Here is a 23,717-nt window from a genome sequence, read left to right as displayed (position 1 = left end):
CTCGCCGCCGCCGCCATGAGCGTGGAGGCGTACGGCCCCAGCTCGCAGACCCTCACCTTCCTGGACACCGAGGAGGCCGAGCTGCTCGGCGCCGACACGCAGGGCTCCGAGTTCGAGTTCACCGACTTCACTCTCCCCAGCCAGACCCAAACCCCGCCCGGGCCCGGGCAGGCGGGGCCGGGACAGGGCCAAGGGCCCCCCGGAGCGGGGCAGGGGCCGCCGGGACCGATCGAAGCGCAGGTGAGCCCGCGGCCGGGGGCGGGGTGTGGGTCGGGGGGGGGGGGGGGGGGTCAGGGCGGCTCCGCGCCCCGGGTTGGGGGGGGGGGTCCGGAAGGGGCGGGCGGGCCCGGGCCGTGGGGCCGGCGAGGGGAAGCCCTGGGCGGGCTGCGGGGTTGGGCGCTCTGCCCCCGGCAGCGCCGGACGGGGAAGTGGAAGCCGCGTGTGGCTGCTCGCCTGCCCCGCCGAGGGGAGGCCGCTGCGGGCCCCGGAGCGGGGCCGCCCGCTGCCGGCACACGGCGGCCCGGCGGCGGAGGGAGGGCCCGGCAGCCGGGCGCTGCGCCGCTGGCCTGGGCAAAGCTTGCAGCCGGGTGTCGGCTGGGTAAAGCCCGGCGGCCCCCGCCGTTGTATCGTGACAGTTGTGTCACTTTGCGGTGCGGTGTTGAAGTGAGAAACCAGAAATGCTGCAGGATGTTACTTCAGGTCCTTTTCCTCTGTAAAGCAAGCATGGCTATAGGTGGTATTAGGTTATCAGAAGTTGAGTAACGTGGAAATTCAGCATTACTTCCTTTAATTTCTTTCTTTCTAGGAATAAAAGCAAAATACGCTTTTTTTTTTTGTAATCCTTATTTCTTTGCCATCTTTTCTGCTGCACGGTTGCTAGGCTGGTTTGTTTTGGGTTTGCATGGGAGTGATAGTTGATATGGCCTGAGATTTAAGTTCAGAGGTCTGGTTCCTCATAATTCAAAAACAGGTGGTGTTTTTTTTTTAATATAGTCCGTTGATGGTTGACATATAAATGACAAATTGTATTTGTTTAACAATTCACAAAAGCAAAAGAAAAGAGGGAGCTAGGGTTATATGCTCACAATGAAGAAGTGTTTCAAATGAAGATACTGTCACCGTGCTACATTTTGACTGTGTCTGTAGTGGAAAAAAAAAACCAACAAAACCTGCAGAACTCTGTGTTTGTTTTTTTTTTTTTTAAAAAGTCAAACTTTTCTCCATTTAAAATGATGGAATATTCTGCTGAGTTTCTTTACATCTAGTTAAATGCTGGTGTAGTCCCATTATTAACAATTAAATGTTTGTAAATTATCCGTGTTTTAAAGGATGAGTTTAAAGAGGAGTTGAAATGCTTTAGATAACTTTTTAATCCTGAACCAGCCTTTGAGTGGACTTGATTGTCTTCCTTTTACTTGCACAAGCTGATGTGTGGGGGTCTGTAAACGATAGAGCTGTGAAAACAGAAGGAAGCAAACTGAAAACAGGCCAGCATGCCCAGGCACTGAGAATCTACAGGTGCGCCGTGCAAGACTGAAGGTGGTATTATCCCACCCGAGCCGTATCGGGTTTATCCCAGGACGAGCTCAATGTCTGTCTTGTGCTTGAAAGCGCTCAGCGTGCAGCCTGGGTGTAGCTGCTGTGCGGTGCTTTGCTCCGGGTTAGGGTGTTTATAAGACAGAATTGGAGATGTGACCCCATGGGCTGTTTGTTTGTTTTCTGTTTACTTACAGCTTTTGAATTTGGGGTTTGGTAGACTTTATCCAGTTTGAGCATTGAGAGACCAGAATTATGAAGTAGTAAAATTGTGTCTGTGTACAGTCAGACTATACACTAACTGATTAAAAAGACAGTTTTAATAAAGTCTTAGTTTTTAAAGCTTTAATGGCTTGTGATTGTTCCAGAACTCACAGTAGAGAATAGGTGGCCAGAAGAAGAAGAAAAACCACCCCAAAATAAGCCTCATAAGCTAAAAGACCAGATGAGAGGATTAATTTGTCTTTTTTTTGTCTAAACATGTTTGAAAAGCCTTTGAAGTAAAAAGAAAAAAAAAAAAAAATACCTGGAGAGCACATTCAGGTACTCATATGTCTATAACCAACTGTCCTGGCAAGAAGGAAGGGGTTTTTCTTTGTTTTAAAGCAAGTGTGTTTATGATGTTTCCGCAAAGCCTTGCGGTCATCCTGATCCTCATTTTGACTCTAGAAATGTAGGTTTTGGGGAGGGTGGGGAGAGGGAATGGACCTATTGCAACAAGAACTCTCAGAATTGCAGCGGGTATAGTGTCCTCCTGAGCTGAAGTACAGCAAAACCCAGATCCCTGGATCTGTTTAGACTTGTATGTTTCATGAGTGATAAGATCAGAAATTATGTGTTTTTAAAGATTCTGTGGAAAATTTTGCTGCCTTCAACGAATAATTTAAGCTTGTTATGTATTTTGGCAGGGGCATATTAAATAGTAACTTCTAAGGCCCCAAAATTGATCGCATTTTGCTTAATTAAATGTTGTCACTGATTATAATTAAGGCTACTTGAATAAATAATTTTTATTTGGAGCTGATAAACATTGGAGGTATATACTTTTACTCTGTTGCTTCATAGTCCGATATATTTTTAGTGTCCTGGTGTTTAAAAAGATTAGTTGAGCAGTACAGAACGGCTAATTTCTTAAGGAAATGTGATTGATTTAGCTGCTCTGAGAGCTTCATTTCCCAATGTGTATTTAGCAGTTTAAGAGGATGTTGTTACAATTGATTGGTGTCCAGCTGATGAAAGATAGTGAGAGGTTAGTAGTGCAGAAGCAGTGTCTACTGTCTTCTCTTCAGAAAACTGTATTTCCATTGTTTACATAAAATCAAACATAAGAATAGATTTTTTTTCCTAAATACTTAAAGCTAAATTCTGATTTCTGCCTTGTTTCCTCACTCTTCCAGGCAAGGACTCAGTGGTGATGCTAGGAAGCAGTCACATGCTCAACGAGCCTGTGATGGACAAGGCACATGGTGTTAATGTGTTAGCTAAGCGGTTTGACTGAGTGGTTGAAGTCAGCTATTAGATTTTTGGTCTAGACTGCGGGGGCTGGATTTAATTTTCAGTTCTAGCAAAGACTTTTTGTCTGAGCAAAATGACTTACTCCTTGTGGCTCAGGTCCCCATCTGGAAATACAGCTTACTGCACACTGCTCTGGAGGTGTGTGTTCTCAGTAATAGCCCTTTCCTTCTTTTGAAAGGGAGAATAAGTATAAGAGATTATAATAATAATAAGGTACAGTAAGTAGTCTATAGCTTTAATGTAAAGAATCTACAAACAACAAATAGTTGGGTTGTCTGTGCAAGTCCAGAAGTGTGTGTTTCTTTTTCTAAAGCACGAGGGGAAAATTGCCTGAATCGGGACAGTGTGACTGGGTGTCCTGTGGTTACTGTGCAGGTCGAAGTGCGTTGCTGCAGTAGATTGGACTGCAGTCCTGTAACAAGAGTACTCTTCTAGCAGAATACCTACTTAACTGCAATTATTTTTCTTGTTACAGCTTGAAATGTGCCACTCTAAAGTAGAACTCCATTAAGTGAAGATAGCTGCATTCACCTGTGGATCAGCTGCTGATGTGGGTGGGGTATGTTAGCTGGAAGCACTGTGAGAAACTGAGGTGGTAATGTTCTGTTAGCACTCATCTGGGGCTTCGTGGTCAGTAGAAACCCCTACATAAATTACATCATCTGATTTACTGTTCTGTAGGTCGGTTCCCTGGACCTTTACTGTTGTCTCTTGACTGGTATTTTAGTCCAAAAAGGGAGCAGGGGAGGGACCAGTACCTTGGTGATAGTTTGAGTACCTCAGTGTTTGGATTGCTGTAGCTGTTAAACTTGCTGTGCCAGAAGTTTCAGTCAACACTTAAAATATAGAAGCCCCCCCCCCCCGCTTGTACAATGGTTGCTGGTGCCAGATTTAATATGCACATAGGCTAACATCACAGTAGGTTTTAGAACAATAGTTGAGTCACTTCCTTGTTGTGCGCCTGCCAAGGCCTAGTACTCGCTGCTGGATTTTCATAGTAACAGGTGACATCATTCCTGCCTAACTCTCGGAAAGGGTAGGAGCTCCCCAGGGTGTAACTAACACAGTCACCTGGTGCAGGAGTACAAATAGCTCACACTGGTTGTAGTTTCTTGGGTTTCGGCCTTAAAAAGAGCTTTAAAATTTTATTACTGTTCAGCGATCCAATTTTTTATGAGCACCCAAAAAAAAATTGATTAAACTTGTCAACTGATGTGTAAAAGAATGTATTATGGCTCTTTGGAATAGACTGATAGAAATGCACCTGTGAATGCCTGGTATTTGTGCTTCTAAGAAATTCAGATTACCTTAAGGCTTTGGAGTTCCACCTGTTCCATGATCAGTTCATAAGTTATCTTCATATTTTGTAAAACGGTACTATCTATTTAAAATGGATATTTATCTTCAAACAGCTGTGGAAGATGCTATTACACAGTGAGCTGGTCGGATTTGGGATCATCATACTAATGGGTTGTTGCATGCTGCTGCAGTTTCTTTGGGTTTTTTTTCCCTTTTTCCCTTGGCTTCTTTTGCACGTTCTGTGCTGATGGTTCCTCTTGGCTGCTGCTTTCTATTAAAAGCCAGTACTTGGAGGTAATATCAATAAAAAGTCATACCATTTAGATTGTGTTTTGGAAATGCACCTCATTTCATTTGAAGATAATGAAACAAAGCTTCTGTCACTGAGTCCAGTTCCTCACTGCTGAGGGGAAATGTGAAGTAGCTTACACTTATTTTTAAATTTAACTCTTGCAGTTGGCTGTTAAATTTTAATGTGCAATACTGAAACTAGCTGGTGTGGAATCTAAATGAGACTTTCGGAGAAGTAAGCCTGTTTTTATTGCTTATGAGTTGTAGTTTTAAAATGCTACAGCAACTATTTTTATCAGATTTCTTTTAATAAAGATTTAGTGGTGTTCTCCCTGTGGACAGCTTTTTCATCTCATCAGAGAATTAAGTTACAGATGCCAGATAAATTGCATTAAATGTCTAAGTGCAAAAGAGTTACTAAAATACTGTACTGATAGACAAAGGCCTTGAGTTATTCTTATGCTCCTATTTATAAGCTAGTTAAAATTTTCGGAAATAAATCTCATCTTGTCTAACCCAATACCTTTAAAAACATTGGGGGGTTTTAATACATCTGATTTTGCTGTGATAGGGAAGCTACCTCACAGCACTCATCTCAAATGTTTTGTTAATATTGTGCTAATCATTGCAGTCACTGTGGTGGTCCCTTTCCCACCTTTTTCCACTCAAAGTTAATGCGGATTATGGTATGCTTATCTCCTAGGTTTTAGTGAGGTCTTGGCTAAACAAGTCAGAATCGGGTGATTTGTTGGGGTATGGGGATCTAGCCATTTTGGGGGCTCTTGACAGCATTGTGCTAAGGTGCTGAAGCTCCCCATGGCTGTTAGATGCAGCAGTGGAATTAAACCAGAACACCTGTGAGGCCCATGGGGCAGCAGCTGTGCTAGCTGTGCTGAAAGCTGATTTGTGACAGCCGTGCTTCTTGATGCTCCTTCCTGGTGGTAAACACACTCTACTCAGTATTGCCAAAAAGGAGTTATTTTTAACATGAAAAAGACTTGGTGTGTGGAAGTTGCTGACGCAGCACCAAAGGTTGCAGAATTTCATGGTCCTGGCGGTTAGTGTATCGTCACTGGAAGGAGAGCACACCTGTTGTGCATGTGCTCTCTGAAAACTTTGAGCTGCATTACTAGTTTTGATGGACTTTTGCAGTTTTCTTGGGTAACTCAGAAAGGCCTCATTTTTTAAATGAAATCATGTCATAGCTAAAACAAATTTGAAGCAACACAATAGTGACTGTCATACCTGATGTATTTTGCAAGTATGTTTGATTCAGTATGTAATATGGTTGGTACATCTTGAACAAGTGATACTGCCTGGAGAGTTAGACACTCTGCTGAAAAACAATTTCTGTTCTTGCATGATTTCCATTTTTTGTTTTTAAATAAGGCTTATATGAGAACAGGTTTCTTGATTACCTGCTCGCTATTGTCCAAGTGTCAATGAAATCATGCTTCTGATACCTTGGTAGATAGAGAACAGCAGAAATAGGTGGGGAAAGTCCTATACAATAAAGATCCTGTTTTCAGGTAGATTCCTGGAGTAAAATGAGGAATGAAAAAACCAATGTTTGACACTGCTAGAATTGTTTAAATGGAATTTTGTGTGTTGTGTCAGACTATGGAAAAATGTAATCTGCAGAAAAGCAGTCTCCTTTTGTTAACTTTTTTCTACTCATCAGTTGGAGTTTAAATAATCCTGTAAAATAGGAGCTAATGAAGCAAGAATTGATTATGTAACTGGTATGTGTTTCAGCTCTTACCAGTATTTTTCTTGACTTTTGAGTTTTTCTAAATTTAACACAAGTTTTTGCTTTGAGGAGTAGGGATTACTGTCCTTGGCTGTATGTTTTGGAGTCTATTTTGATTGTATAACTTAAGCATTGAGCTTGTATTTCAGGTTAATGGACCTGATGGCATTCTGCAGAATGGAGCTGTGGATGATAATGTGGCTAAAACCAGCCAGCTTCTGGCAGAATTGAATTTTGAAGAAGATGAAGAAGATACTTATTACACAAAGGATCTTCCTGTGCATGCTTGCAGGTAAGACCTAACCTTTGCCTCAGGCTTATTATTTCCAGAGGGCAGGAGCACTTTGTGTGAGTGAAAGGTGTATGCTTAGAGGATTTTTGGATTTTGACAGCAAATTCCTTGGAGACAGCCATGTACCGGTAGAAAATGGTGCCCTCTGGTGAGCTCTTGTGTATGCTTACAGCTGCCATGTCCAGCAGGTCTTTGGCCTTCCTTGAGGAAAAGAAGTCTAAGCCAGCTGAGGGATGGTCATGGTGGGAAGTGTTAAAATATTTGTGACTCAGAGCAGAAGTTTAGCTTGTGTTTGATACTTTCACCAACACGTTTGTGACTCAGAACAGAAATTTAGCTCGTGTTTGATACTTTCACCAATACTCGTGTTCCCCAATTTTCACTTCTCCTTATTTTTGTGCACTACTAGCTAGTTTAAATCTTGTATTTGAATTTTCCTATAAGCAAGTGCCCAATCACTTCTGTTTTTTCATTTTTAATTCCAGTTACTGTGGTATCCATGACCCTGCTTGTGTGGTTTACTGTAACACCAGCAAAAAGTGGTTCTGTAACGGGCGTGGAAATACATCTGGCAGGTAAATGGTCAAATGATGGAAATAACAATAACCATCTTGTTTTAGAGTGTTTGTTTTGAAGTGGTATGATGGCTGTGACTTAGCTTTTGGTGACAATGGAAATTTAGTGACTTAAATCACTAAAAAAGAGGACAACATCCTCTTTAGCTTTTCTGCTGTTACCAATGTAGGCCTTCATCTCAGCAAAACTTAAATCACTTCTGTGAAGTGAGCTTGCTGCTGCTTCCCCCATCCTGTGTTCCTGGAAAGCAGAGCAGAACTGTGGAGCTTCAGGAGGCTTCTTTCAATTACCAGTAACATAAAAATAATTTTTTGCACGTTTCCTATTGTTTTACACTCATCTACCTTAAAGCATTCATGCACTGAGAAACCACTGGAACTGTTAGCAGTATCTTTGCTTGGATGAAAAGAGCCGAGATCTTACCGATGTCTGCCACGGTGTAAATAGATTTTGTTTGTGTCTCTTAATAACTGAGCTCATATATTAAGTTAGGACTTATTTTGATTTTCGTATTAACTTCATATAAATGTATGTGCTCTCTGGTTGCAGCCACATTGTTAATCATCTTGTGAGAGCGAAGTGCAAAGAGGTGACTCTCCATAAAGATGGACCTCTAGGAGAGACTGTCTTGGAATGTTATAACTGTGGATGTCGTAATGTGTTTCTCCTTGGCTTTATTCCAGCTAAGGCAGACTCTGTGGTTGTTTTGCTGTGCAGGTGAGAGAATGCCTTTGTTGGCATGTTTGTGTCAAGTCTGTTGCATAACCTTATTTCTAAAGGGCAATGCTTGCTTTTATTTTGTACCAAAATATATTTTATACTCTGATTTGCCACCATTTTTCCTTTAAATGATCTTATAGACTTCATGAATTATATACAAGTAGATAATGCCATAAAGAAACATACTGTTATGGTGGGCAGATGTCTTGGGTCTATAGAAAAGTATTCCTCCCAAATGAAGCAGTATGTAGTGGAAGAAAGGTGGCTTTCCCCCCTGTGATTTTCATATGTGTAAGAGTAACAGATCAGTTCAGGAGGTTACTCTGGAGCCTTGCTGGAATAGTGACTCTGTTACACAGTACGTTTTCCTGTCAGCTTGTGGAATCATTTGAAGATGACAGTGTATCGGAAATTGTTCTCTGATAGGACTTATCAGAAATCATGATTTCATAATTGTATGTGTGTTTATTAAATGCTGTCACTTACCATGTATTTGACAGTAGAAGGTGTGTTTCTATGGAATGAGTTCTATTTGTTTAAACAACAGATGAGAAGTAATCCCAAGTGTTTTCTGATATATGTGTGCATAATCTTAATGGACTGTAACCACTTTCAAAGGTGAGTGTCATATTTAATATTTTAGATGCTGAAATTTTCAGTTCTAGAAACACCCAAGAAATACTACTTACAATACTGAGCCTTCCCCGTGTTGCAATAGCAAAATACGGGAACTAAAACATGAATTGGCCCAGCAGGCTAGGGTGGTTTTGTTTTTTCCTTTTAAGTGAGGCACTTGAGTTGTTTTAAGAGCATGGTAAACCTGTTTTTACACTTTGCATGGTAGACTTTTTCTTACACTTGTCTAATTTAATAATTTTTTTCAATATTTTGGTTGTGCAGGCAGCCATGTGCCAGTCAGAGCAGTTTAAAGGATATTAATTGGGACAGTTCACAGTGGCAGCCTCTTATCCAAGATCGCTGTTTCCTTTCGTGGCTGGTAAAGATTCCATCTGAACAGGAGCAGTTGAGAGCACGTCAGATTACAGCTCAACAGATTAACAAACTGGAAGAACTCTGGAAGGTATGTGCTGCTTTTCAAATACTGGTTGTATTTTACCAAGTGCTAATTTTGTGGTTTTGCGAAGGAGGGACAAGACTGTTTTAGCAACTGTGTAAGGCAGGGAACATACTTAGATCACGTGAGATTTAAATCTTGCAGATTTGACAAGCAATGCAACTGGGAATTGATCAAAGGATTGAGGAGATCATATATCAAAGCAGGAAGGTTTCACCCTTGGGTTCTTTAGTTCTGTTCAAGTTGCACTGTCAGGCAATCTGAAAAAACAACTTTCCTTCCCCATATCAAGTGTTTCACTTGTTTCTGCTTTAGTGACTAGCTGAGTAGGGAACTGTTAGTCCATGCTTGGTACTCAGTTACTGCTTTTTGAGAAGTTTTTCTGTGCATCCTGTAATGCATAACAAACCTGACTGGATGTGAGTGAGCATGACATACAGTGCCTCGGTGTAGTTTTAACAGGTTGTTATACCTTGATATAACTTCCTGTAGTAGTAAGACACAGCATTATCAGTCCTGTTGCACAGTGAGAGCTTGTCACTTTTTTGTACTTAAAATTTTGAAACAAAACATTTGTGCTTTAAATTCTAGGAAAATCCATCTGCAACCCTTGAGGACTTAGAAAAGCCTGGTGTTGATGAAGAACCACAGCATGTCCTGCTTAGATATGAAGATGCTTATCAATACCAAAATATATTTGGTCCTCTAGTCAAGCTTGAGGCAGACTATGACAAGAAACTCAAGGAGTCTCAGGTAATATACTTGAAATATGTCTGTTTGAGGGGCCTTCTGACCAGTTCTCTGGTATCAAACACATGGTCACTGTTCACAGAAGGAAGACTCAAGTGAAATAAGTGTCTTTGTTACAGTAGTTACAGTAGTAGTGGTGATGTACGATAACAGAGGGGAAAGAAAAATGTTCAGACTGAGGTTTTAAAAAAGAGCTTGAAACAGTTGGGAACTTCCCTATTTTCTGTGTTCAAAGTTTACCTTTCCAAGAACCATATTCTATTGTAGAACTGTGCAACTTGGCCACGTTCTTTTATGTTATCCTCATAACCTGCAGTTGCCTTTGTCAGTCGGAGTTTCCAGTCAAACTTGAATTATATGAGATCATGCGAGCACTTAGTGAATGTTTTAAAGGTAGGGGGAGAGAATAATGCAGATGGTGATTAGGACTTCTCATTAATTCTGTTCTACAAAAGAGTTACTTAGTTAATCTTCTGCAGATGGTGTGAATTCATTCTGTAAGAGTAAATACAGGTATTTGTCTATATTGTGACATTGGAACAGCAAGTCTGGTATTTCTCCACTATTTTGAAGTATAGGACAGTGAGGACGGTGGTAGCTGGCAAACAGCTCTTTAAGAACATAACAGATGCCTTTTCTTTACTGTTAGACCCAAGATAACATCACAGTCAGATGGGACCTGGGCTTGAACAAGAAAAGAATTGCTTATTTCACTTTGCCAAAGACTGATTCAGGTAATGACAGCTTGATTGATTGTATTGTTTTGTTTTTTTCTTTTTCTTTATGCCTGGTGAATAACATCGGTGTTTAAAGAACTGTCATGATCTGGCCTGGGATATAAGAAAGTTTTCTGTGTTGGGGATGGTTGTTCATTGGTGAATATTCTGAGTGTTTCTTCCTTCCTTTGTAGATATGCGTCTTATGCAAGGAGATGAGATCTGTTTGAGGTATAAAGGAGACCTGGCCCCTTTATGGAAAGGAATTGGTCATGTTATCAAAGTTCCTGATAGTATCCTTTACTTAGTGAGCCTTCAGGAAGGCTTAACTGAAGGTTGAAATCTCTCTGAGAAATCAGTAAATGTGTATAAAAGTAATTTTGAGATCATTTGAATTTGTCATGGGGATCTGCTAAAAAGAAATCAAAATTGGGAAAAATAAAATTCAAATTTTTGCTATAGATTACTACTTAACGAGGTTCTACAGATTATGGTGATGAGATAGCCATTGAGCTGAGGAGCAGCGTTGGAGCGCCTGTGGAAGTTACTCATAACTTCCAAGTGGATTTTGTATGGAAGTCTACTTCATTTGACAGGTATTGAGAAAGCACTTCAAAACTTGACAGATAGTGGGTGCAGTTGGTGTGCGTATTTTCCTTTACCTTCGGTGGGGAATTTTTGAAGAAGAAAAGTTGTCCTGTTTGTGACTAGTAATCAGAAATCTGAGTATGCCCAATGTATTGAGTCTTATGAACACATAATATCTGGTTCATAAGAGCAACAGGCCTAACTTTTACTAGAAACGGAATTAATCTGAATGCCATCAAACTGTCAGTTTTTCTCATTTTGAAGGCATGCTTAAGGTTTGTTGCAAATATGTTGAGGGAGGAAACTTACCTTATGTTTAGTAACACTTGGAATGTAAGAAGAAAAACTGTTTTGAAGTTCAGCTTCCTGAACACTGCTCCATCATGAAGTGCTCTCTGGTTTTAGTTGGCCTTCCTAAACTTTGAATTGTTTTAGCTGAAACTTCAAGGCATTTGAATTGGCTGTGGGGTTCAGTAGGCTTCAGACGTGTCTGTACTGCATTTTGTAAGACAGGAGTTTGCTTATTATCCTGAAAGAGATATACTGACTACAAATTTTCTTCAAATCTTGCACCTAAAATTACTATTGCAGATTCTGCCAAAGGCTGGTGTTTCCCTACCGATTTTTCTGGTTATAATACTTTGTAGTATTCACATTAGGGGAAAAACAAGATCTGTGTTCTCAGAGTCTTAACTTTTGTCTCTTAATTCTGTTAGTAAGTGTTCTACATTGTTCTCCTTTCCCAAGGTGTATTTTAATTTGTGCCTGATGTCTGATTAACCTTTGTGTAGGACACTTGTGGATAGCTGTATTTGCGGTCATACTGACTTTTTTCCTGTCCTTCCCTCATTTCAGAATGCAGAGTGCTTTAAAAACATTTGCTGTGGATGAGACTTCAGTGTCTGGGTACATCTATCACAAACTGTTAGGTCATGAGGTAGAAGATGTAATTATTAAATGCCAGTTGCCAAAGCGCTTTACAGCACAAGGACTTCCTGATCTCAACCATTCTCAGGTAACCTCATCTCCTTTCTACTACACGCAAAGAATATGATAAAGGATTTATGAATAAAGATGGAACAACTTTAACTTCCTATGCATTGAATGCTAAATAGCAATAAAAAAAAAAAATTTATAGGTTTATGCTGTGAAGACTGTCCTGCAGCGTCCTCTGAGCCTTATTCAGGGTCCCCCTGGTACCGGAAAAACAGTGACATCAGCCACAATCGTCTATCATCTGGCTAGACAGGGCAATGGGTAAGAACTATTCTCGCTAAATCTTTGTGTATGAGGTTACTTTATTAATGGTTGAAGAATTAACTTGATTTTACAATTAAAATAATTTGTGTCATTGAACTAAAAAGGCTTTCTAGAAATATTTATTTCTGGGAAGACTTGTGCTTATTTCAGAAAATATTCTTGCCTGGCATATTTTTAGGGGACAAGTGTTGTAACACATGATTTTATTAGTCTAGTGGAAAAAAGCTCACAGCTCATTGAGACTTACCACTTGCTTAATTTTTTTCAAGGCCTGTGTTAGTCTGTGCTCCAAGTAATATAGCTGTAGATCAGTTGACTGAGAAGATCCATCAAACTGGACTGAAAGTGGTTCGTCTGTGTGCTAAAAGTCGTGAAGCCATTGACTCTCCTGTATCCTTCTTGGCATTGCATAACCAGATCAGAAACATGGATAGGTAAGAAATGGTTGAGGGGGGCAGGGGGATGACAGAACCAACTTAAGTGTTGTGACGGACACAGCTGATTAACTGTGTAATGATGACAACATGTATTTGCTTGCTGGGATAACTTTTTTGGTTGTATACCCGTCACGTTTAGTTTTACCAGTGAGTTCCACTGTAATCTTACCAAGTTGTTAATTAGGCCATAAAGCAAAATTCCTTTTTTTTTTTGCAGCATGCCAGAGCTTCAGAAACTGCAGCAGCTTAAAGATGAAACTGGAGAACTGTCATCTGCTGATGAGAAACGTTACCGTGCACTGAAACGAACAGCAGAGCGTGAATTACTTATGGTAAGGTTCCATCAATTTTAGCAGCTTAAATAATTGCCTTCTCCCACTTGAGGCTTAGTTGCAATTTGCTGGTGGAGATCAGAGTACAATTTAACTTCTGGGGGGATTCCTGGAATGGTATTGGATACTATTCTGTGTAGAAATATTTTCTGTTGATATCCTTCTTGATTAATTTCAGTTGCATTTCTGTCTCAGAATGCAGATGTGATCTGTTGCACGTGTGTGGGAGCTGGTGATCCAAGACTTGCAAAAATGCAGTTCCGCTCCATTCTGATTGATGAAAGCACGCAGGCCACTGAGCCAGAGTGCATGGTGCCAGTTGTCCTGGGAGCAAAGCAGGTAGGAGCCATTGGATTTCATTAAAGAAAATAGAGCTTATCAATAGAGGAAGTAGCATCAAGCAGTAACAGTCACAGTGTAGGCACATAGGGATACAAAATCCTTTCCTTTCATGGAGGACGCTTCCATAATAGAGATCTAAATGACTTTATTTTGTGTTTGTCCTGTTAGTTTTCTGTTTCCATGGCATAATCTTTGCCTCAACCGTGTTGGTCCTGTTGGAACTATCTGGAGACTGAATAAGATTTTACTCGAAAATGATCAGCTGAGTAGCTAGTTGACACTAAAGGTTTATAAGCCTTAGATTAGATCTGGGGCTTATTACAAATTGGACTGATTAGTTCCAAATATATTTTGTAGTAGGATATTGCTATTGTTTTTAGCTGTTGGGCAAGCTTCAGAAAATATCAGCTGAGATGAAACTTTCTTTTCCACAGCTTATTCTTGTAGGTGACCACTGCCAGCTTGGTCCTGTTGTGATGTGTAAAAAAGCTGCAAAGGCCGGCTTATCTCAGTCTCTCTTTGAGAGGCTTGTGGTGCTGGGCATTCGTCCGATTCGCCTGCAAGTGCAGTATCGCATGCATCCTGCACTCAGTGCTTTTCCATCCAATATCTTCTATGAGGGTTCACTCCAGAATGGTGTTACTGCAGGTAAGGAAGAACAGTACTTCTGCAAATTACTTTTTCCATTCATTAAGGATCAAAGGAAGGGTTCTTTAATCTAGATGAGGTTTTTAATACATTCGCTTAAAAAGAGAACTGCCACTGCACTTAGTTTTGAGTTTTTAAGATGCTTTGATATGAAAATGAGTGTTCTTGCTTGTAAAGCAGTACTAACTTTTTTACTTACTGTTTTTGTGCTCTTCAGCGGACCGTGTGAAAAAAGGGTTTGATTTCCAGTGGCCACAGCCAGATAAGCCAATGTTTTTCTATGTTACACAAGGACAGGAAGAAATTGCCAGCTCAGGCACTTCTTACTTGAACAGGTAAACAAAATTCAACACTGAGATATAAACTTATTTTAAAATACTTTGTCCCAGTGTATCTCAAATGTAAGGGACATTGTTAAATGAATCTGTTAATGATCCTGTGACATCTGTTGGAGACAGTCACAATTAATGAAGTCAAGGGAAAGTATGATACACAGTTCCCACTGCAAACGAAATACCTAAGCATTTCTCTATCCTTCAGAATTTCTGCAATAAAACTCATAGGCACAAAATTCATAGTATTCTGTATTTGCCATAACTTGTGGTGCCTTGCGATGTGAATGAAGGCATAACAGCTAAATAAAGGCTTGGGTTTTCGAAGAAGAGTTACGTTCTCTTTTTGTGAAGCTGGTATCTGTACTTCAAATGGGCCAACCCACAGACCTCAGCTGTATTGTGTGCTGGGATACAGTACTTCAGTGCTATTGATTCTTATGTTTTGCAGTACGCCTAAATTAATAAATGCTGTTTCCTGTTAACAGCTGTGATTGAAATTGCTTGTGTGCTTTTTTTTAAATAAAAGCTGTCCTCAAGGATAGTGCAGGCTAGGCTGCATTTTGGAGTTGATTTGCCCCAGGCTCCCTTTAGAGTAAATGTAGAGAAAAAAGGCATTTCCAGTGGGAGCAGTTCAGATCTTAAGTGGGTTTGAATTGTTCTGTGGAGGCATGTTTCTTCACTAGTAGCATAAGGAACACAGGACAATTTAGGTGCCTACTATGTGGGATGAATTTGGGCCAGCAAGTAAACTGACTGCAGTTGCAGCAGGAAATGCTGATCAAGTCCCATTTTGAAGCCAAAATTCCAATAGCTCCTGAAGCAGAGTCCTAAGTCTTAGATTTTGGCGGGGGTGCGAAAGGGATGGGAACTTAATTTTCTTTTTTCTGTCCCTTTTTTTCTGCACATTCCAACTTCCTTTTTCAAAGAGTGAGCTTGAAACATTTTGCTCCTCTTGGTTGTATGCATTTGTTCATGTGCCTGGAAGGGAAACCAGACCAACTTATGAAAAATATCTGCTGTGATATTTTTAATCTCTGTCTGTTTCATGAACAGCATGTGCAAGACTGCTGAATGTGGCATGCCAGATTGTGCACAAACAAATGGCATAATAGTTGGCTGACAGGGAGGTTGGCATTAAAAACATTCTATATTTAAAACTTTAAGATAAAGCAACTGAAGGATCTGTTTGCACAGCAGGCTGGAACATTTTTAATGATCTCAAAGTACATGTGTACATTTAACTCTACTCAGAAGTTCCATTTCAGAGTGATGGCCACCATTAACTTTGCTGTTCTGGGAAGTGTAGTCGTGTAGTTCTGAGAAAGTGGAGGTGTACATCAAAGAGAAATTTCTGTGTCATTCTGAGACCTTTTCTTTGAGGTGTTGGCTTTTGCCTGTATTCCTTTGAGAATATCTATGCATGGCCAAAGTCAAGAGGTGGTAGTGGTGAGCGCTCCTGCAAAGCTTAAGCCAAATTAATTGGAGTGCTCGAGCAATGCAGTGTAAAATTGTTCTTTTCCTTGAAGTATCCTTTCTGACAAAAGGCTAGCACAGCATGTATGTTGAAGCTTTTTAGACACTTTAACTTGCAAAAAGTTAGACCTAATGCCTTGATTCTCCTTAGATAAACAAATCTTTCTTTCTAGGACGGAAGCTGCCAATGTGGAGAAGATAACTACAAAGCTATTGAAAGCTGGTGCCAAACCAGATCAGATTGGCATTATTACTCCTTATGAAGGTCAACGATCCTATCTGGTGCAGTACATGCAATTCAGTGGTTCCTTGCATACAAAGCTCTACCAGGTATGGAGTTGTTGCACAAATGAGAACACTTGGGTGCAGAGAAGCTAGAAAAGACAGATATTGTGAAACTTCACAATATTTTAATTTTTAGTCTGGCTTCTTAGGCGTCAGTCTGTGTTTATTCTCTAGTAATTTTAGAGTGCTTTAGTTGATTGTAGTTAAAATAGATCAGGGAGAAGAGTTTCGGGGGTATCAAATGCCAGTAAGTGTCAGGGGAGCAGTTGGCCAGATGAAGGAGAAAGCCCTGTTGAGGTCTCTGAAAGGAAGGCTTCAGTGAGTCCATCCTCTGAGGACTCATTGAGGCCCAGAAGGGAGAGGTCATTAGTGCTTCAGCTGTGGAAAAGCATCAGTCAGCTTGTGTCTTAGATAAAAGCATCAAGCCAAGAGACATGTGGGAAACCAAGCTCCATAAATTCTGATGGTCATACTGTTTTATTTGCTTGGGAATACATCCTCCCATCAGTGGAACTCCTCTACCAAACATTAAAATTTGTTGCTACAAACAAGGCGGTTGTATATTTAATGTAGTCTGTTTTGCCATATTGAGAACTTGGTCAGTGTTTTCACTGAAGGAAAACTTGGTGGAAATACTTTTACTTCTGCCAGGAATAATTTGTCCCTCTGATTCAGGTTTCTTGGTAGCTGGGAGCAGCAGTGCTAATTTGGAGCTGTCTTACTACGAGGATTTGGAAGAGTCAGAAGTCTTTTTGGCAGTATACCCAGAAAAGGGATGCTTTCCATAGTGCAAATGCCAGTTTTGGGGAAATATGAGAACCATAAAGCAGCGAACATAAAAGTAACTTGTCCTGAACTGAGACTGTCTGTTCTCCTTTAGGGAAACTATTTAGCGACCAGTGGAATTATCAAGTCATTTGTCATTACAAAAATAACATTTTTGCCAAATGATGGGAACTGCTAGTGCATGGCCAAAGGATTTTGTAATGCCTGTTGGTAGCATAACTGTTTTGCACTGTGCTTCCGTGATTTACATGTTTTCCTCTGTTTCAGGAAGTGGAAATTGCAAGTGTGGATGCCTTCCAGGGCCGAGAGAAGGACTTTATTATCCTTTCTTGTGTGAGGGCCAATGAACACCAAGGAATAGGGTTTCTGAATGACCCCAGGCGTCTTAATGTAGCCCTTACAAGAGCAAGGTGAAGTAAAATTGGGCAAATTTTTACTTATTCTAGAGACCTAATTCTGTCTGCTAAAGCATTGATAACAGTCCAACTAACAAAAGGTCTGTGTTTTGTGGGTAGCAGGCCCATTGTCCGCCCGGTTTAAGGGAGCCTTGAATGATTTCCACATTACCTACAATTTACAAGAGCAATTTCAACATAGTGTTACCATTTGGCATTAGCAGTTTGTAGAAGCCACCATGTCGTTCCCCTTTGTTTGCAGGACAGAACTCTTCCCTTCATCTGCTTCTTTATCCCTTCCAGCAACCTTTTTTTTTTCTTTTTACCACTTTGCTTCTCTTAAAATGGATTTGATTACTGAGAAGGGTAACGTGGAGCCAATACTATGCTGGTTGGCTTCTTTGGTTTCTGCAAACTTTAAACCAATACAATGTGGTTGGTTGAGTACACTGACATGTTTGGCAAGCCTGCAAAAGGAAGCTTGTGATTATTGAGAAAGTGGCTGCAGCAATCTCCTTTCAAGTGCTTTGTCATATTACAGAAATCATCTGCTGTAAACAAACCCGTTGAGTCAGGGTCTCCTACACCTACCATCATGGGCTCCTGCTAGCTGCCTGGATTTACTGCAAAAGGGATTGACTTTGAGGCTGTTCTGACGTTAATAGGTATCATGGCTTTATTTTTAGTCAAAGTTAATTCTTGTTTCTGTCTGCTGTTGTACAGGTATGGAGTAATTATTGTTGGGAACCCAAAAGCACTGTCTAAACAACCACTTTGGAATCACCTGCTGAATTACTACAAGGAGCAGAAAGTTCTGGTGGAGGGACCACTGAATAACCTCCGGGAAAGCCTCATGCAGTTCAGCAAGCCTCGGAAACTTGTCAATACCATCAACCCAGTAAGTTGACCTCTCCTGTCTCTCAGATGTTTGTGGCATGAAGCAGTTGGGGGTTGATTGATCAGTTATAAATGGATGGAATAAACAAGTCGCCCACATAGCCTCACAGACCTGTAACTTTCCATTTTTGTTGCCTAGTTAATGCAGTGTGACCCAATAAGTTGCTGTTTAAACTTCATATACCTCAAAATAGACTGAAAATGCATCAAGTGTTTCACAGTTTGAGATAGGCTGCCTGTAGAATCTTTTTTTTCTTGTTGTTATGATGTAGTTGAAATGATAGTTGGATGTTTTCCATGTATTAGAACTAGTTAGTTTCCTCAGCACTTGTAAAGTATGTATTACCTGTGGAATTTAACTGGATTTTTACCCAAAATAACTTACACTGAAGTTGCAGTGCAAAGTTTTCTATGCAAAGGCTTTGTCTAACTCCTGTAATGCTTCCAGGGTGCCCGTTTCATGACTACTGCCATGTATGATGCACGTGAGGCTATTATTCCAGGATCTGTCTATGACCGGAGCAGTCAAGGTAAAGGAAGATACCAAAATTAACACTTCAGTAGATTCCCCCCCACCCCGCCCCCCTAGCTAGTCCTTGGGGTATGGTATCTTACAGACTTCAAACTTTTACATGTTTGAAGAGCCGCTACAGAAAAATACAGAATTTAAGAACTAGAAATGTTCGTGATGTGCCTGGATTTTGCTCTCTGTATATAGAAACCCCTACAGTCTAACTTGATGTCTGCAAAGCAAGTAAAAATGAGGGGAAAGGGAGTGTGTGTGTGTGTGTCTTTAAGTGTTTCAGGATTCTTAGATGGTGCTGTAGAAGAGTAACTGTGTAGGGATGAATATCTGCTAGATGAGTCTCTGAAACTTTCAAGTGTGGAATAAATGGTGAACTAGAAACACTGGTGGTTCTTGGCAGCGGTAGACTTGTCCTTTCAATTTCTGGTTCTCATTTATCCTGCTCACAAGTCCTCCCATTACTGTTAAAAGCAGGAATCAAACTGATTTTTAAATATTCGGGATGCCTGAAATCATTGTGGCTTTTCTTCCCCTCCCCAGGGCGCCCATCCAACATGTACTTCCAAACCCACGACCAGATCGGGATGATTAGTGCCGGCCCCAGCCACGTCACTGCTATGAACATTCCTATCCCTTTCAACCTTGTCATGCCACCGATGCCACCACCGGGATACTTTGGCCAGGCTAACGGACCAGCCGCAGGTATGGGGCAAGGGTGAAATGGTACAAAAGCCACAGTTTACATCTGAAGCTGGAGAGGGTTTTTCTGCTACTCTTCCAGCAGTGCTTGTGAGAGTAGATAATGATGTGCTTCGGTAATAAATCTGAGTTGTATGGTGTACAAATGCAATAGATAATACAAACGCAGCTTCCAGGGAGTGTCGCTTTGCCATGTCTACGCTGGTGGTTCTGCCTGAGTGCATCTAAAACACTGCCTCTTGCAAGTGATCAAGTCTCTATAGATCTCACATGTTTGCATGTGTAAGACTTCTCACTGTTGGTTGGAATAAATGCTTTTCCAGGACGTGGGGCGCCAAAAGGAAAGACTGGTCGTGGTGGGCGCCAGAAAAATCGTTTTGGGATTCCTGGAACTAGTCAGTCAAACCTTCCAAATAGTCAAGCGAGCCAAGATGTGGTGTCCCAGCCTTTCTCCCAGGGTCCACTGACTCAGGGGTATATCTCCATGAGTCAGCCATCACAGATGAGTCAGCCTGGGCTCTCCCAACCAGAATTATCACAGGTAAGCAGAATTTGATTTATAGTCTGCTCTTTTTCCTGGCTTTTATGTCGGTGATATGGGTGCATGCACATTCTTGTTTCTTAGTACTGAGGAAAATGGAAGCTAAAACCCATTTTCAAGGACTTGGCCACAGCATTTCATACTCTTCCACTTGGTGGACTTTCTAAGTATACTCAGGCATAAAAGTGAAATGTTGCATGTATAGACTTCAACTTCGAACTGCTTGCCTGTTCAGCCAGCTATCGCAAAAACCTTTGTGGCAATTGTGCAGCAAAAAGAGTAGATTTAAAAAAAACCAACCAACCAAAAAACCCCACCAAAAAAAATCCCCAACAGAACCTCTCAGACTTTATCATTAACCTTGGCTGCCAGGTATTCTGCTTTGTAAGGGAGCACTTGAGCTTGATCATGAGTTAGAGGCTTAATACACACTTTCATTTTCAGGACAGTTACCTTGGTGATGAGTTTAAATCTCAGATTGACGTGGCGCTGTCACAGGACTCTACTTACCAGGGTGAACGTGCATATCAACATGGCGGAGTGACGGGACTGTCACAGTATTAGAGTGTAAGGCACCTGAGGTTCACTCCTCTGCTTCTTACTCCCCGATTTAAGTTCATGAACACAATGTCTGTCTTAAGAGTGACATTCCTAACGCAACTGTTTTGCTTTCTTGCTTTCAGGTTGAGGAAGAAGAGCTAAGCTTGTGTGGAGCTTAGTTCATCAGCATTTTATTCTGGGTAATAAAAAAAAAAAATAAAATGGATACCTGTTTTCCACTGCTAAAACTGAAGCACCACTGTGTGAGAGCAACAGGAGAAAGAAACCAACCAACGGAGAGGAGAGAGAGAGAAAGGAGCGCGCGCGAGAGAGCCCACTGCTAGCTCACTGAGACAAGGAGACTGACCGGAGAGGAGAGAGAGCACCGAAGGACTGGCTGGCGCCTCACTGGGAAGGCAACTCACCCTGAAATGAGTGGTCAGCTGAGTCCCTGCTCCCCCAGTCAAACAAGCTCGAGAGAAGGGCCTTAAGCAGGTTTCACTTCATTCCATACTTCTCTTTGCGAGCAGGGCATTACTTTTCAGAGCAGATGGGGAGAGGAAAACCCTCATCTCAGAGTTGTTCTCCTTTTAAAGGGGTACTATATTTTAGCAGAAACTGTTTACATTTTAGAAGCAGAGTATCTTGAGAAGAGAGAGAGAGAGTTCCTGACTAAGTGACAGCAAGCCAAGCAGAAATCCAGCGGAACATAGCTGATGCTCAACTCTGAGATGCAGGTTTTGTTGTCCAACACTGGCTCTGAAATCCTAGTGTCATCGTGTCGCCCACATTCTGAACGGGTCTTTTGTGACAAGGTGGTTTTAAAGAGATTCTTTCAAAGGAGCACTGAATTTTTAGAAGTTTGTCTCTGAATTCTTAGTGGTGGACCTGGGAGATCCTTGTTCTGAGAAGCTTACAAAAAGTTTAAAACTAAATTAGAGCACCAACCTTGAGAACTTTCAGTGTGATTAAAAGTTGCAGCAATCAGCCTCTTCTTCCTACATTGGATAGCAGTTAGAGTGAAAGGAGCCTGCGCGCTCGAGCGGGAGGAGGGTTTCAAAGTGTTTTCTGTATGCTTTAATTGGCTACTGTCTGGACTCTACTCTGTGAAAAACAAGCCTTTCTGTAAGATGAACTTTGTGCTTGAAAGGGGATGGGTTCCTGTGCCCTTCGGCCCTGGAGGAAAAGATGCTAACAGGCCTGCTTTACTTGCTCCCTCAGATCTGGGGAAGAAGTAGTGGAAACTGGGGATTATATTGGTTTTGAAGTAAAGACTCTACAATGTTACCGAAGCAGGTTGGGAAAATGGACAAAGCAGGCAGTTGTTGGAAGGTGGCCTCTGATAGCTGGGTATAATTCGAGATAATGGGTTAGGCTTTTGTGTGGCTTCTTCGGTGATTAATGCAGATAGCTGAAAGATTCAGGTGTTGAAAACCAAACCCGGAGCCTATTTTTCAGGTAGTGGACACGGCTGTGCCATCAATGCTGGCTTGAGAAATAGCTGGAAGTCAAAACTGAAAACAGCACATAAGAGAAGCCATCCAATTTCTAAGTTGTACCCATGTCTTAAATAAGTCATATGGGAACACTGGGAGCATTTTATTTCTGTCTAAACCTTTTTAGAAACAGCGCAGAGAATTTAAAATTCCTACAGACCCATTTTTATCAGATCCCTAAATTAGACTAACCTCTACCTCCCAATTGGCAAAGAACAGTAGAGTGTGATTCACTAACCTAGGTGTTTTTAAAGTTTGAATTAAGTTAGCTTTATACTCAAAGGGCTCCAAGTGTTTCTAGTCTTTTTTTTGGGGGGGAACTCAAAATACCTCTCATATGAATGTACTTAAATGATGTAAAACCCACTTTTTGTAACTGGGGGGGAAAGCCCTTTCATTACTGTCCTTTCTGTAGATCGTTGACCCGCTTTCATAACCTGTATCTGCTGTAGTTTTTCAAGAGTGTCTCTCCCCCAGTGCAGACCTGGTGTAGCACACCCACAAACCGTGAGTAGCGTGCACATAAACATGGAACAGGTGTTCAAAATTTTCTTTCAGTCCTGCAGCGAACGTAGTTCAAGAACTGCAAAAGAAACTTTCCAGAAATGAAAACCATTCTTTTCTCATAAAAAGCCTCCAGAGTTTAGACTTCTAAAATGTGAAAGAATGGAGACACAGGCCACCTTCCTTCCTTGTAAGATGGACTGTTTTATTTATGAACATTGCCGAAGGGCTTTTTAATTTTTTTTCCTTCTGTAGGCTGCATAGTTGCATAGACTTTTCCGATAGGTTTAAGCTGTAACCCTCTGTGCAATGCAATCCATTAAGTAAAGTAACCCCCTCCTCTCCCCTCACCCCCTTCATTTCACTGATGGGAATGCTTGCCTCTGCTTTGTGCTGGTTTTTTCCTTTGTAGCAGTTACTCTGTTTTATAACCCAGACATCAGTGCTAGCACGGCGTTACTCTTTTTTGATTTTGTCTCAGTTTGTTTTAAACCTGTTTGTCATCAAAAAAATATTAATAAACAGCTCTTGCATTCAAGGTGGCCCCTAACTTTCAATGATGAAACCATGCAACATTCATTAAAACTTAGCCTGATTGTATAAACTTCCACGTTTATTACTTTTTTTTTTAACACAGACTAGTACAAAAGTGTGGTGTCTGCATAGCATACATGGGTAAGCAAATGAACTGTGAAAACTCTGTTAAATGCCCTACCCCCTTCCCTCCTCTGGCTCAAAGGGGCCTATCCTGAGCCTGTGCGGGGGGAGCCGCAGGAGTGACGAAGGGCTGGCTCCGGAGGCGACCAGTCCAGCCTGGAAGATCTCCTCCCTCCACATCCCCTGCGCTGCGGTAACCATGAACATGGCGTTTACCTGTGTTACAGGCGGTTGCTCAGCAAAGCTCGGCGTGGGCCCTGAGACAACCCTGGCTGTCCCAGGAGTGGCTCAGCAGCTACTGAAATGCAGTGTCAGTGTTTAGACCTGGTCCTGGCACCACCCTGTGCGTGTAAGCTCATGACAGCGACTCCAGGGCTGTCTCCGTGTCTGCTCACTGCTGTAACCTACCTCCTTATGCTGCTCCCCAGGCTCTTAGCGCTTGGAAGGGGTGATGGA

The 23,717-nt window shown here is 41.4% G+C and overlaps 1 protein-coding gene across 4 annotated transcripts; it reads left to right on the top strand.

Moving 5' to 3' along the window:
* UPF1 (UPF1 RNA helicase and ATPase) lies at positions 1-23,142 on the top strand. 4 transcript variants are annotated; one of them, XM_075723473.1, is made up of 24 exons: positions 1-240; positions 6,541-6,683; positions 7,169-7,258; positions 7,809-7,976; positions 8,880-9,060; positions 9,646-9,807; positions 10,454-10,538; positions 10,715-10,813; positions 11,008-11,116; positions 11,964-12,123; positions 12,247-12,365; positions 12,638-12,802; positions 13,023-13,137; positions 13,333-13,476; positions 13,914-14,127; positions 14,345-14,462; positions 16,109-16,265; positions 17,274-17,416; positions 18,125-18,299; positions 18,747-18,828; positions 19,365-19,526; positions 19,847-20,064; positions 20,509-20,631; positions 20,748-20,789. In XM_075723473.1, exons 1-23 carry the CDS (start codon positions 16-18, stop codon positions 20,626-20,628), a joined length of 3,354 nt encoding a protein of 1,117 aa, XP_075579588.1. In that variant the 5' UTR covers positions 1-15; the 3' UTR covers positions 20,629-20,631; positions 20,748-20,789. The 4 variants fall into 4 exon arrangements, with proteins under 4 accessions (XP_075579588.1, XP_075579587.1, XP_075579589.1 ...); XM_075723472.1 differs by having other exon boundaries at positions 10,999-11,116; XM_075723474.1 differs by lacking the exons at positions 1-240; positions 6,541-6,683; positions 7,169-7,258 and adding an exon at positions 8,527-8,597 and having other exon boundaries at positions 7,939-7,976; positions 10,999-11,116.
* The last annotated feature ends 575 nt before the right edge of the window (positions 23,143-23,717 follow it).

Source organism: Pelecanus crispus, chromosome 20 (assembly GCF_030463565.1).
Source record: "Pelecanus crispus isolate bPelCri1 chromosome 20, bPelCri1.pri, whole genome shotgun sequence".
Classification (NCBI taxonomy): Eukaryota; Metazoa; Chordata; class Aves; order Pelecaniformes; family Pelecanidae; genus Pelecanus; species Pelecanus crispus.
The sequence above is the reverse complement of the archived record's forward strand: the minus strand, read 5'-3'. Positions and strand labels throughout refer to the sequence as shown.

What these genes read in the sequence shown, in the direction of transcription:
- UPF1 (XM_075723472.1), top strand. Translation starts at nt 16, where the DNA reads ATGAGCGTGGAGGCGTACGGCCCCAGCTCGCAGACCCTCACCTTCCTG. An exon ending in GTGGTTGTTTTGCTGTGCAG is followed by an intron (nt 7,977 to 8,879) that starts GTGAGAGAATGC and finishes TTGGTTGTGCAG; the next exon opens with GCAGCCATGTGCCAGTCAGA. An exon ending in TTGTCCTGGGAGCAAAGCAG is followed by an intron (nt 13,477 to 13,913) that starts GTAGGAGCCATT and finishes TCTTTTCCACAG; the next exon opens with CTTATTCTTGTAGGTGACCA.